General features: G+C 37.7%; 1 protein-coding gene across 1 annotated transcript in view; it reads right to left on the minus strand.

The window, feature by feature from the left end:
- Nucleotides 1-6,596: 6,596 nt before the first annotated feature.
- Nucleotides 6,597-14,393, minus strand: part of HLCS (holocarboxylase synthetase) — a 109,489-nt gene continuing 101,692 nt past the window's right edge. The window contains exons 10-11 of the mRNA XM_060770348.2: nucleotides 13,394-13,607; nucleotides 6,597-11,535 (exon numbers count right to left, since the gene is read on the minus strand). Coding sequence (XP_060626331.2) covers nucleotides 11,364-11,535; nucleotides 13,394-13,607 — 386 coding nt within the window. The 3' untranslated portion in view covers nucleotides 6,597-11,363. The remainder of the gene's footprint in view (nucleotides 11,536-13,393; nucleotides 13,608-14,393) is intronic.

Here is a 14,393-nt window from a genome sequence, read left to right on the forward strand (position 1 = left end):
TGGTGGGAGTTGAAGTCCGAAACACCAGGAGGGCCAAGGTTTGCCCATGCCTGAGCTATACTATTTCAGTGAAACCTGAAAGGCATTTTCTTAATAAGATAATTTCTTTTGTTTTCTGCAATGCAAAGCATTCCCTTTTCTAGTGTCACAGTTTGTTTTTCTAATGAAACAAGTGTATCATGTTATTTTTTAAAAAAACTTAACTGTGTTGGGCATATATATTAAATTGTGACAAAGCCATGTTCAGACCAGTTCAAATGGAGTTCAAGAGTGCCTTGAGTTGATGCCAGTAACTCCCAAAGTGTAAGGTAGGCTTCTCTGGGACACAAAGTTGCTGAGAAGAAAAAGCACCTTGTTCCCAGTCAACATGCCCTCCATGGGACTGCAGATAATTCTTTTACTACTTCGTCACACTAGAGAATGAATCCACTTTAAATCCGGTTGCTGCTTCCTGCAGAATACTAGGATTTGTAGCTTAGGGAGGAGGCTTTAACATCCTCCCTAAACAACAAACCCCAGAGTTCTGCAGGAGGCAGAAACCAGATTTAAAGTGGATTCATTCTCTAGTGTGATGAGACATCTAGTTTTGTACATTTGGGGGGGGGGGGGGGAGTTCCCTTTGGACTTGTTTTTTTCTGTCTCTTTCTTGAGCATCTTCCAAAGGGGAAATACTTCCAGGTGAACTGGCTACCATTTTTGCCTAAATCTACATTTGTAGAAAACAGTATTGAAGGAAAGCTCAAGGCTGCATAGTTTTAATGGTTTGTTAAAAGTTGACATGCATTTCACAAAAAAAGTTTTGCTCTGTTCTCATTTATGTGGTATTCATTGAAGGGGCGAGTATGCTGAAAGCTGGTAATGTCAGCTGCGTGTTGTAATTGACTGGTTGTCATCTGTGTACTGTCTCCTAGATGCATCACACACATGAAAATAGGCCTCAAACCGCACATGTGAATGTTTCTAATAGACAGCACCAGTTTAAATATGCAACAATCTATTAGTGGGTTGAAATTTGGGTCTGTAGGCATTGTTTTAGTGTTTGAAGCCAGCAGGAATATTTTAGAAACGGGATTTAGTAAATCTTTGCAAAATCAAAGACCAAAAACATTATTAGAGAAATAAGGATGAAAACACAAGGTCTCCCACAAATGACTTGCAAGTTTAATAACTTTCACTGAAGCACAAAGGATTACATGCCTTTTCTTTTCTAAGCAAAACCTGGTTCTCAAGTGTTTAATGCCAACCTTGGAGAACTTAGCCGCTGCCTCAACTTGCACAGCAATGTAATTGTTTGTGTGTTACTGCACCAAAGTGGTGCTGTCCTTGGCTGAAGTGTCAAGCTTTAGGAACATGTTTACTCAGGCAGTTTCAACTTGTCAGAAGACTTCAGTTTGTAATTGCATTTCTGTATTGTATTTAATGTTAACAGAGCTAGATATATTTCCTGTCAGGAAAACAAAAATACTTTCTAGCCTTTGCAAGGAAGGTGGTATGAGTTTGATGCCTTTTAGCAATACTGCTGGAAAAAAGCAGCAACACTCTTAGCACGAGAAGTCCTTGATATAAAGAAGCCTTTGTAAGTGGATCCTTTCACAATGCCATGCTTTGAATCTATTATCAAATATAAGTTGATTTAGTTTTTCAAACAATTCTCATTCCTCTGTTCATTCAGATGAAGTCCTGAAGGAATGTATTTATGATGAGACATGTTGTTTTTCATTTTTCTACCTATAAAGGAGTTTCTTGATGAGATTCTAACAATTACATGCTTCATAAAACAAATCTGATAGATAATGTATCATAGTAGTTCATTTATATTCTTCAAAGAGACTTTTATGCTAGTTTCTCCCACACTGGAGGAACATATTTCATGAACTGCACATTTTAATTTTGTTTAAGAAACTGCCTATTTCATGCTCAAGTGAGCGATTCAATTTAAGAAAAATATTCCATCCATTGTCTCATACACCAATAGGACATGTTTACATTTGAAATCTGAGCAATATGCAGATATGAAAATTCAAGCAAGTATTAGCATCTATCAATATCCATAATGTGTGAATGGTCGACACCCACTGTGGGCAATCATTCAAGGAAGGCTAAAGGTAGAACCTGTGGGTTTATCCCTTGCACCAATTTGATCAAAGCAAGAGTCTTCAAAATGTTTTTTCCATTAATATTGTTGGCATGGATTGCTCCTTTAGCTTCCCTGGATATCAAATACCTATCGTTTCCAGGCAGCCTGAAGGAGCAATCTATCTAGCTTCAACCATTTGAGCAGGTCTAACTACCACAGGGCCCCCTGGTGGCATAGCGGGTTAAACCGCTGAGCTGCTGAACTTGCTGATAGATTGTCAATTCGAATCCAGGGAGTGGGGTGAGCGCCCGTTGTTAGGCCCAGCTTCTACCAACCTAGCAGTTCGAAAACATGCAAATATGAGTAACTCAATAGGTACCACCCTGGTGGGAAAGTAACAGCACTCCATGCAGTCATGTCAGCCATGGTGGTGTCTACAGATGCCGGCTCTTCGGCTTAGAAATGGAGATGAGCACCACCCTCCAGAGCTGGACACAACTAGACTTAATGTCAGGGGAAACCTTTACTAACCACCACTATCCTGTTGCATCATTGCATCATTACTGTTTCGCCAAAGGCTGCCTGACTTGATTTACACTTGTCTACTTTGTGGTGGTGGTTAAATGTGGATGGCTCCTTCCATATCACCACTTTAAAGACATCTCCAAATGATGCTGACACTCTATATAGAATGTTGTTGACACTGAAACCATGGTACTGCCAAAATACCTGTTTTGTAATGCCTAAACCGCCATCTATATAATAATAATAATTTTTATTTATACCCCGCCACCATCTCCCCGGAGGGACTTGGGGAGGCCAACATGAGGCCAAGCCCAAACAAATTACAATAAAGCAAAAGTATATATAAAACAAACAATAACATCAAATAAAATACTTAATAACAGCATAGTAATGAAATGAAAATAACATCTATGGAAACATATTGTTTTAATTTTAAAATCTTGCCAGAAGCAAGTAAGTCTAGCATTGTGCTGGCTCAGCTATTGCACCTTGCAAGGTAGGAGGCAATTAGTTCTGCATTCTTAGGATTACTGCAGCGAAACCAGAAGCTGTAAACTGACAAGGCTTAAAGAGCCTGTTTGCCTGAATGCTGAATCTTACTGTCGCCACCTGAAGAAACCATTTGTTTAAAGTTATCAAGTTCCACAAGCGACCAAAACAAAGAAATCTCCCTCCTACCAGTATCTATCTCAAGTCAGTGCCTGGTCCTTACATCCTTTTTCTAACATTTTCCTTCAAATAACAATTTTCCTCTGTATGGGATGTTCACAAGATTTGACCTCAATTTCTAGTCAGCGTCTCAGTTTTTAAGTGCAATGCTCTTCTAGTTAATAAGGCAGTTACCAAAATAGGTCTGGCTACAACTGCCATTGCATCATAGCCCACATCAGCCACATAATGAAGGACTTTCTTTAACCTGCCTTACTGCATCATCCGTTGTTGCAGAGATACTCTCAATTTCAATTTTGTTTGAGGAAATAAGTATTTTATAGTATTTTTTTTATCCTGAACACCTCTATCCTCCGTCTACTGACCTTTTGTGTCCATCTGATGACCATGCTCATAGTCTTCGGCTTCATTCCTCCTTTTCTCAGTAGACAAGCAACAATTGTCTTTAATGTCTCCATGTTCACTTTGCTTATACTTTTTGTCACCTCACTAACTACAGAAGTCAAGGTTTAATTCTTAGATGATTTAAATAACTGCGAAAGGTTTTGTTGTGAAACTGCAATGAGTGGTTGTATAATTAGGAGAAATTAAAAGCTTGACAGTCGGATAGACAGCAGGAAAAAATGGAAGAGAGAGATGGAGGAGTCAATGATACTAACAGAATTTTGAGGATTCCTCCGCCTTCATCAGGATGGTGCAGGGGATAAACCCATAGTGTGTGGATTGTTCTTTCAGCCTGCCTGAGAATTACTAATGCTAGTTAAGAACAGCAACGGAACTAAATGCTAATTTACATGTAGCGGAAACTTCAATCTGGGGAGGAAGCACAAAGTGGGAACTTTCTTTTCTGTTTCCTCCATCATTTATTTTACTCTAAACAAATCTATGAAAATACGTTGCAGAGCTCAATTTTTAAAAAATGGCAAGTGAGATATGGACAGCACTGATGTTGTATCATAGCAACAGAAATGCTGCATTTAGGTGTGCCTCATAATACGCCACTCTGCTGAACCCAACTTGTAAGTTTTCTCTTTCCTTCCAAAAATCTATTTTAACTTTAAAAGTTCAGCAACGTCAGTAAACTAGTCAACAATTTTAAAGTTCTTACAGTATAAGCCCTATGCATGGTTATTTGGAAATAAATCTCACTATGTTCCACAGAGTTTACCTTCTAGGAAGTGTGTTTAGGATTATAATCTCACTCATAAAATCAAGGACACTTGTATGAGCAAATGGAAAGCCTACCACCAATGATAGTATTTATCCCAATCTGATTACTTCTTGAGACCAAACTGATGAATAGCTTTTAAAACATGAGAATTTGCTTTCAAATGGTACAATACAAAAATCAGTTCATAGACAAAATGTATGTGGAAAAAGAAACACACAAAAATACATAACACCTATTATTGCTTTGGATTGTATATTTATGCCCTTAAATTGTAAAGCTTCTTTTGCTTATTTATTATGTACGACAAAAATGTTAAATAAAATAATGTAGCCAAAGAAATAAATGAACTTGGATTATTTGCTTGGTTTTACAAGTATTACTACCTTATATTAATAAATTAGACATAGACATTTATAAATCCAACATTCACTATATTTTTAATGTTACTAATGAGTGGATCAGATTTTGAAAGAAAAAGGAGTAGAAAGAAACTGAGGAGTGCGGTTCTGTGATGTTGTGGGCTTTTTGTAGAAAATATTGTTTTATATTAAGGATTTGTGTGTCTTGAATAATTAATCAGGTAAGGAGGAACCAGGAGAGAGTGAGAACAGACTATTCAAAGGGTTGTTGTAGGTTTTTCGGGCTGTATGTCCATGTTCTAGAAGCATTCTCTCCTGACATTTCACCTGCATCTGTAGCAGGTGAAATTCATAAAAAGAGAAATCAGACTGTTTAGCAAGCCTTGCAAATGCTGATGTCTAATTTTATACCTATTCTATATACCTATATATATATACATACATGGTGTCATGTAAAAATGTCCCATGTTGAAAGGGATTGGGAGTGGAAAACTGGAAGAAACTCTGCTCTAGATGTCAAATATTGCTATTTACAGGTAGAGAGATCACAGTGGAAACTGAACAGAGGCAACACAAAGAAACACTCTGTCCTGCTTTTCACACTGTATATTGTTTGGCAGTGATATAGTGTACCATTCCATCGCCACCAACTATGCAGCCTTTCTATGGCTGAAACAAAACATTCTATAATTACAGCATGTTGTAATGTTTTGGTCATAAACCTATAAAAGGCAAGTATGATCCATACTATAAAGAAGTAAGCATTTCATTTATTTTTAAATCAACAAGGTATATCGACTTCCTATGACAATTCAAAATGTTATGGGGTCCTATGGACTAGTAATATAAGCCCCCTCCCCTCCCAATTTCTGAGTATGTAGTGGAAATTGTACAACTCTGGAAAGGCCATCAACTCCTGGATATAATTTTGCTCCTCATTTTTTTTCAAATCCACATATCAACACAACAGAGTGGCTTAAGAAACGCTGTCAATAAATAATGTGTACAGATTTTAGAAATACGTGGAACGGGGCGTTTTTTAACATAAGCCAGAAGAAAAACCCATATTGCACGGAGGGAGAAAAGCAGGCATCATAAAATATTTTAGAAACCACTTCATCAAATGAACAGTCTGAAAGGCGACATCAGCTTCACCATGGAAAAGGTGTTTTACTAACATGGACATTTTAATAGCATTACACATTTTCAGTGGGCTACCTCTGAATTCCAGGATGCCTGGCTGGCTCCTTCAGAGCCTGTTCAGACATATTTTGCTGTATTATAACAATCACAAGGACTGTTATAAAATCCTTCTCTCATATAGACATGGTCAGTTGCTGTCACATTTGATGCCGAAAACAATGTAATTACCTGCTGTATTCCTCACATTCACCTTTACCTGAGTGTCCCTTAGAAAGACCTACAAGATTTCTGATTGCAACAGCTGTCAGTCAGAATTTGGAATATCTTATTCAGGTGTTCTGTACATAGGAGGAATTTCCCATTAAAGCACCTGAAGTAAAATAAAATGAAGTAAAATCTGATACCTAATGTTTCCACTTGATGCTGACTCTCCCCTCGTCTTCAATCAAGGTAATATTTTGCCTTGTACGGACAGGATTAGCCCATCAAAACGCGAAGGCAAAAACAATATTCGCAACTAATCTACTTGTGCTTCAATGTGTCCATGCTTCATTACTTTCCATTTATAAAAATGACATTAAATGAAGAAATGTTTGCAGTGCAAACGATTTCAGAAGGTAACTTGAATTAAAATAAACCAAACCAGGGGGTAAGCTGGGAAGATTGGATAGCTTTTCAAAGTATTTATTTATTTTTATTACCAAGATAGGAAAATCAGATGTTTTATTTGTGTACACACATTTCTTGTTGCATTTTCTATAAAGATATCCATTAAAACTTTCAGAACATCATGCAGGAATGAAATATATAACCTATAACTATTGTGCATATATAAAAGTTAACATCTCCAATGTTCAGTAGTATCAGAAAAACATCCATCAACTAGCAAATGTCTGCCTAAAGAGAAATGGATTGTTAGATATTAAACCCAAATCTTTATCCGATACCTCACTGTGCCTATTCCATGGAAACACACATTGATAATCTTTTCCTTAAATGCAAATATTTTTAAAGGAAAAATCACTCAATTGTCAAAAAGCTAGCTGGATAGTCATCTGTTGGGGGTGCTTTGAATGTGATTTTTCCTGCTTCTTGGGAGGGGGTTGGACTGGACGACCCACAAAGTCTCTTCCAACTTTATGATTCTGTGGTTATGAGCTCTTTTCTGTCTCTTCTCAAGATATCTGATAAAAGACAATGACCAGAATAGACATAGTATTCTATAGCTCAGATTTATACAACAGGCATTCTTATTCCTTTCCTCAAAATGCCTACCACAACTTTTCATTGTTTCAATTCCTTCTACTCTATGCTGTTACAAGAGTAACAGAGTTGAGTAATTGCTTGTATTAATAGTCAAAATCCTCTTGCTCAACGAAAAGGCATCCTGGATTAAATAAGTTCTTAATAGAAGTACATGTAAATGCATGCAAATTACAAGTGACATCTTAGATAAAGCATTATCCATCAGTAACCTCATCGCAAAGAGGCCAAAAATATGTTATAGTTATTTAAATTTGCAAAAATGTAACCAATTAAGCTTTCCCTTTGGAGAAGCCACAAGTCCTTAGCAAGACATGTTCTTTTTATGTTTTGACAAGGCACTTCCCAATGTTCTATGCTTCAATAAGAAAATATGGACAGTCATGCTATTCTGGAATTATCCTAAATGTGTAAAAATAAAGGATTCTGTCTTTCAGCTGGGACATATTTGGAGGCATGCAGGAAAGACCAAGGAATAGAAGGTTTAACTGCTTCAGCTAGAAGTTCAGGCTGAACTATCGACTGCTTTCTTCCAAGAGCAGCTTATTTGATTCTATCAATTCTGTAGCTAACAAATAAAGGCATGATTCATGCATTGAAAAGTGATGAAGTAAGACAAGAGAGTAGAGTGATCACAAAAGGATTAAACACAGTCAAACTATATTGCTGGAGTTCCTATTTGTTTCATTATACTAATTCAGGTGGAGCCCCCGGTGGCGTAGTGGGTTAAACCCCTGTGCCGACAGGACTGAAGACCGACAGGTTGCAAGTTCGAATCCGGGAAGAGGCGGATGAGCTCCCTCTATCAGCTCCAGCTCCTCATGCGGGGTCATGAGAGAAGCCTCCCACAAGGATGATAAAACATCAAATCATCCGGGCGTCCCCTGGGCAACGTCCTTGCAGACGGCCAATTCTCTCACACCAGAAGCGACTTGGCAGTTTCTCAAGTCACTCCTGACACGATAAAACAAAAACAAACAAACAAACAAAAAACACCAAAACAAACTAATTCAGGTTTAGTATTCACTTAATTTATAAAATCAATAATAATAATATCTAACAATGAAAAAAGGATCTTTGATCTTCCAGTCCCCCAGATGTTTGCAAATAGTTACTTCTATTCAAAAGTAAACTTCTTTATTTTAACTGAGCATTATTCCAAGAACCGTTTACGGATGTCGCTGCGTGGGAAACTTCATGCGACAGAAATCAAAATCCTCACTGTCAATGATTGGATAACTTAATCTCCAGTAATTTATAGGTGACCTAACAAATCGCCAATATGCAAGGATTATGATAATCCACCATTACAAGGCAACTTCTTTCTTTAATACTTTTTGGACTTATATTTGAGCCAATCCACTTATTTTCCAATTCTTTATGAAGTGAACTTTAACCTACAAACCTTGGCTTCTGACTACAAGTCAGGCATGCCTTTGAGAGGGCAATTTTATTGAACATGAGGGAATCTGGTAGGACTCACAGCAGCTCTCATTAGGAGGTCAAGTTACCCACAGTTCCCTGAAATGCAGGAATTGGTTTCAGACTACAGTCTGGGTGAAGAGAGTTGCAAGGGTGAGTTCAAAGTCTAGAAGAACACACATATATCACAGTGGAAAACACTGCAAGAGGTTGAGCATATTTTTAGTCCCATTTTGATTTGGCATTTCAATACTAAATAATTAGTGGTGATCAGAAGACTCAAAATAGGTAAGATTTTGGCATCATAGTGTGTGAAAAGGCCTTGAGTTTAATTAATTAATGGCCTCTGATGAGGTCCTCCTCCTGATCCCACCACCGATCCCACCACCTTCGCAAGTGCGATTGATGGGGATAGGCCTTCTCAGTGATGGCCCCTTGTCTGCTAAACTCCTTCCCCAGTGAAATCAGGTCAGCTCCCTGGCTCCTGTCTTTCAGGAAGAAGCGTAAGACATGGCTGTGAGACCAAGCATTCATCCAGTAAATAGTACAATAAGGGTAACAGACTAATGGAACTGATAACTGGATAGGCCTTGGACTATGATCTGGATTAAGTGATTTTTAAATATATTTTAACACTTAATGTTTAATTGTATGTTTTTAAATGTATTTGTTCATTTTTATATTTATATGTATTGGCATCAAATCGCTACCTGCTGTAAGGCTGCCCTGAGTCTCCTGTTAGGGGGAGAAGGGCGGGATACAAATATGCAAAATAAATAAATATTGAAAATGGATAGTCTCTGGCCAATTCAATTATAAAACCACTCCTTGAAGTCCAGTGTCTTCTGCAATAATAACACAATGCCTTAAAAAAGGCAAAATCAAGGTATACAAAATTTAAGGTCCTGAATCCATGAAATTAAAAGAAAATTTAAAAACGGTTTCTAAGGAAGTGAGTTAAAAAAGAATGGCATTGGCACATTGTCGTGAATGTTCCCATTCATCTGATCCACCAGTTTTTTTAATGAAAATTTGACAATAGCAAGGGACTCCTAAGACTCTCACAAACCACAGCAATGTAGCTATGCTGGCTGTTGCTTCCTTGTCTTAAACTTAACAACTTGGTCCTCATTGGCAAAGGGAACCATGGCCACATTTAGGAGCCACGGACAGTGGCCAATCCAGCCTCTGCCTGCTCCACAGAGCATTGCCTGGTTGACAAGGGGCATGTGCAAGCACAGAGCCACAGTCAGACAATGTACATGCAAATTTAGCATGAATCCACCTGCTCATCTTATCAAAGGGTGAAGCAACTGACTGGAATCTGTAGCAGCTGTGGGTTAGCAAGGAATCTGCTGATGAAAGAAAGAGGTATCTCTCTCCTGGCACACGCTTAGAATGTATTGGATGGCGCTGTAATGCCTAGACAAAACAGTAGGCTGCTTTGGCATGAAGTAAAAGAAAGGAACTATCAGAAGTAAACATGTGCAGCTATTCTTTAAAACAGCAAAATGGTTTTGATATCTTTTCTCTCTCTCTCTCTCTCTCTCTCTCTATATATATATATATATATTTAGGAAAAGTGATTTAAAGATGGGCTCAAAGCCAACCTTTAAAAGTCTGGCATAGACCCTGAGAACTAGGAAGCCCTGGCCCTTGAGGGCTCCAGCTGGAGGTCAGCTGTGACCAGCAATGCTGTAGGATTTGAAGAGGCATGAATGGAAGGTGAAAGAGAGAAATGTGCCAAGAGGAAGGCGCATCAAGCCAACCCCGACCGGAACCACCTTCCACCTGGAAACCAATGCCCTCACTCCGGGAGAAGATGCAGATCAAGAATAGGACTCCACAGTCACCTACGGACCCACCGGCAGTACACTGATCCTGGAAGAATATCCTACTCAGACAACAAGGGATTGCCTAAGTAAATAAGTATATGTATATGTATGTGTATGTGTGTGTGTGTCTGTGTGTGTGTGTGTGTGTGTGTGTATGTATGTGTGTATATATATATATATATATATATATATATATCCTAAATATAAAACATCCTAGCAAAAGAAAACTGCAACTAACTATTGTGAAACAGACCTACTTCAAAGCCCTTTCTAAAAAGTCCCAATCTCTTTTCAGCACTGATTTGGAGGAGAGTGAAAGGAATGGGTATGAAATCAAATCTAAAAAAAACAACCCACCCCACATTTATTTGTAGTTAAACCCTACACCAAATCAGGGCATCGTAAAATCACATAAGTCCATTATTTTACCTTGATATCTTACATACTATGAAATGAAACATATCCCTTAATAAAGGACTAGAACATATCCCCATATCCCTTAATAAATGTCTAGCAAAGTATTATAAATTGTATAGATATGCTGTAAGAAAGAGTATTGAGAATCTGCGGTAACAGGCTAACACAGACTTCAGGAGGAAATTCTTGTTAGGTTTTTCATGCCAAAAATTAGAACTCATGCTGACAAGCTTCTCCCAAATGAAAGGCAAAAATGCAAAACAAAACATGAACATTACCAAATCCCATGTTGTCAAACAGCAAATTTAGAACAATTAAATATTGTACAGCGCAGGGTTTAGCTTAGTGCACATCATTTCCATCCTCCAGCCTTTGTTTCTACCCTTGTGGTTGATACATGACCCCCACCGATGTATCATAACTTTAAGTGCTGAACACAAAAAGGTCTTCTAAGCAAGCAGCTGTTTCACCAGACTGAGAAATTATCGCTGCTTTGGAATTATAAGGTTTCTCAGCATGTCAAAAGAATTGCCATCTGGGTGCACAGTTACTACGCCTTTGCCTTCCTCGTGAACTTGCAGGAATCCAGAATCATCTACTCCAACAATCCAAGCCATTGGCCCTTCATCGCTTCCTAACTGGACTTGTTTACCACTGCAAATGGAAAACAAACATTGCTCATATTATAAAACTGGAGTGTATCAAATTTCACAGAACCACATCAAGCTAGTTATAATGAATCCCTCCCATCCAAATATATTATATTCCATGATTTCTGATTATCTAGATTTCTTTTATAGTGCATCACAATAAATCAGTCCTGTGTAAATATTTACACTTAACAAGGCACCTTCATACAGCAACTATGTATATAGTAGGAGCTCCAAGAAGCTTTTCATATTTGATAAGCCAGGTCCTTTGATATCTTATAATAGAAATCAGATAAAAGCCAGTGTAGAAGTACCGTATATACTCGAGTATAAGCCAATCCGAATATAAGCTGAGGCACCTAATTTTACCACAAAAATGGGGAAACATATTGACTCGAGTATAAGCTGAGGGTGGGAAATGCAGCAGCAACTGGTAAATTTCAAAATAAAAATAGATACCAATAAAATTATATTAATTGAGGCATCAGTAGGTTAAACATTTTTGAATATTTACATAAAACTGTAAATTAAGATAAGACTGTCCAACTCTGATCAAACCATTATCCTAGCCTTCTTTAATGTAAATGTTCTTACGTATCCTTCCAATATTAATAAACTAATGGAAATGTAATAATAACAATAATAGAGTAAAATAATAAATGTAATAAAATAATAATATTAACAGAGTAAAATAATAAATAACCTTGACTCGAGTATAAGCTGAGGGGGCTTTTTCAACCTAAAAAATGGTAATTCTTCAAAAATAAATATGGATTCTATGCAGTAAACTGTGTAACTTAACAATCTACCATTGGGAACAATGGCAGTAAATACTTACTATACCTACTTACATCTGTCACATAGTTCTGTTTTTTAAAATTAGGGCATTACTGCTTTCCGAGGTTAGATCTATTAATAAAAAACTTGACTCTGTTGCCCACAGCCATGTCAGTTCATTCAATATAAGCCCCCCATCCCCCCAATTGAATGCTATATAGAAGTTATTTTCAAGAGGGAATGCATCAAGGAAGGGAAGCGCCTGCTTTTCCATTGTCCCCATCTACACTGTCCATTTAATGGATTTTGAAGCTAGTTTCAGACCGCAACAGCCAGACATTAAACAAAAATATGGGAAAGAAAGATCTTAATGCATAACTCTGGTTAGCACAATCAGCATCTGAGGCTCAAACTGGTTCCAGGATTTCCTATGTAATCATCTGCACAGAGAACCTATTTTGTCAATACTGGCTTTGAAACTGACTTAAGTGGTCAGTGTAGATGTGCCCTAAGTCACAAGCTGGACTCCCTGCATGACAGCAACATACAGAGAGAAAAACCCCTTGCATTGCTGCTAATGGAATTGTTTTCAAAATGTAATTGCCACACATGTTGGATGAGGAAATTCAACTGGGGAGTAGAGCAAGCAGCGAGAATAGAGCTAGTCATGCCTAAACCAACCTTCACAGATTTTTGAAAGTTTATTTAATTCCCTGTGAGAGAAGCTGGGATTCAATCTGTTTCTTCTCTGGCTTCTTGCAATATTTATGGCTAATTCATAGCTTGTGTTTAGCACATTGAGGGAGGTAACAATTGAAATGCAGTATTTCAAAATACAGTACATCAAAATGCCTAGTGAAATGTAAGCATTCTGATATATTTTAAAGTACACATGGAGGACAACACAATGCAGTTAAATCTTCATTCATATAAACAAATGCACAATGAAGAAGCTTATTTGGAGAGAAACAAAAGCCCAGCTTGTCACTATAGCTTTAAGAGATTTACTTAATAGTTTGATAGGGTTAGTTCAGACTAGCTTAAACAATTATGAATACGAAGGCCGGAAGGAAGACCTTACTTACCTATGTATCCAGTACTTATAATACAAGGGAAGAATGCCATTTGGTCCTTTCTCTTGAAAAGTACTGATCAGATTTTCCAGCACTGTCACACTTCTTGCAATTAGACAGTCAGCACTTAAGGGTTTTAAATTTGTATTCTTTGTCTTATTGTGCTCAATAATGAGATCATTGATGCATAGCGTAGGATTGCTGTTATTCACGTTAAATCCACAGCCTGAGGAGGAAAATGTAATCAGAAAGGTGATGTAGAAGTTCAATTTCTCTACAAAACTCTCTTTTCTTACTGTAATATAAACACATCCATCAAGACAACTGTGGAAATCCTTCCATAGTTTTCCAGAAGACATTTGGTTTCAGTGATGATGAAAGATGAACAAGCTCATATAAACACAAGTCTTTCATGCTTGCCAAAGACAAGACAGTCTGCTGATATTTATGACAGCATTTTCGCCCTCTAATGAAAAACCAGTAGCGTTAGTCTCAAGTCTATCCACACAGAAACACAACTGTTTGGAGAAAAAGAAATCCAACAAGTGTATTCTTGAACATTAACTCACTAAACCATTTAAGGTTCTAAATATCATTATCAGCACCTTGAATTCTGACCACAAACGTACTAGCAACTGGTGCAAATCTAGTGAGGTTATACCTATCCAGAAATGGCTATGGCTGGCAGATAAGCTGACTCAAAACACTCTGAGTCAAAAGGTACAAATAAGTGACAGATCTAGGAAAGATGGATCCATCTATGGCAGGGTGTTAACTCAGTTCCAAGATCCAGAAAGTAACACACTACAGAGATTTCATCTTATTGGGACTAAGAAGGTAGAAGAGGCAACAAGGGGATTGGCTACTCTTGATCTCATCCTAACAAATGCGGAGGACCTGATCGATGCGGTCGAAGTGGTAGGATCCTTAGGGGTAAGTGACCATGTGCTCCTGCAATTTGAGGTACAAAGGAAGGCCGAAACTAAGACAAGTCAAACCCGCATTTTGGACT

Source organism: Anolis sagrei, chromosome 3, assembly GCF_037176765.1.
Source record: "Anolis sagrei isolate rAnoSag1 chromosome 3, rAnoSag1.mat, whole genome shotgun sequence".
Classification (NCBI taxonomy): Eukaryota; Metazoa; Chordata; class Lepidosauria; order Squamata; family Dactyloidae; genus Anolis; species Anolis sagrei.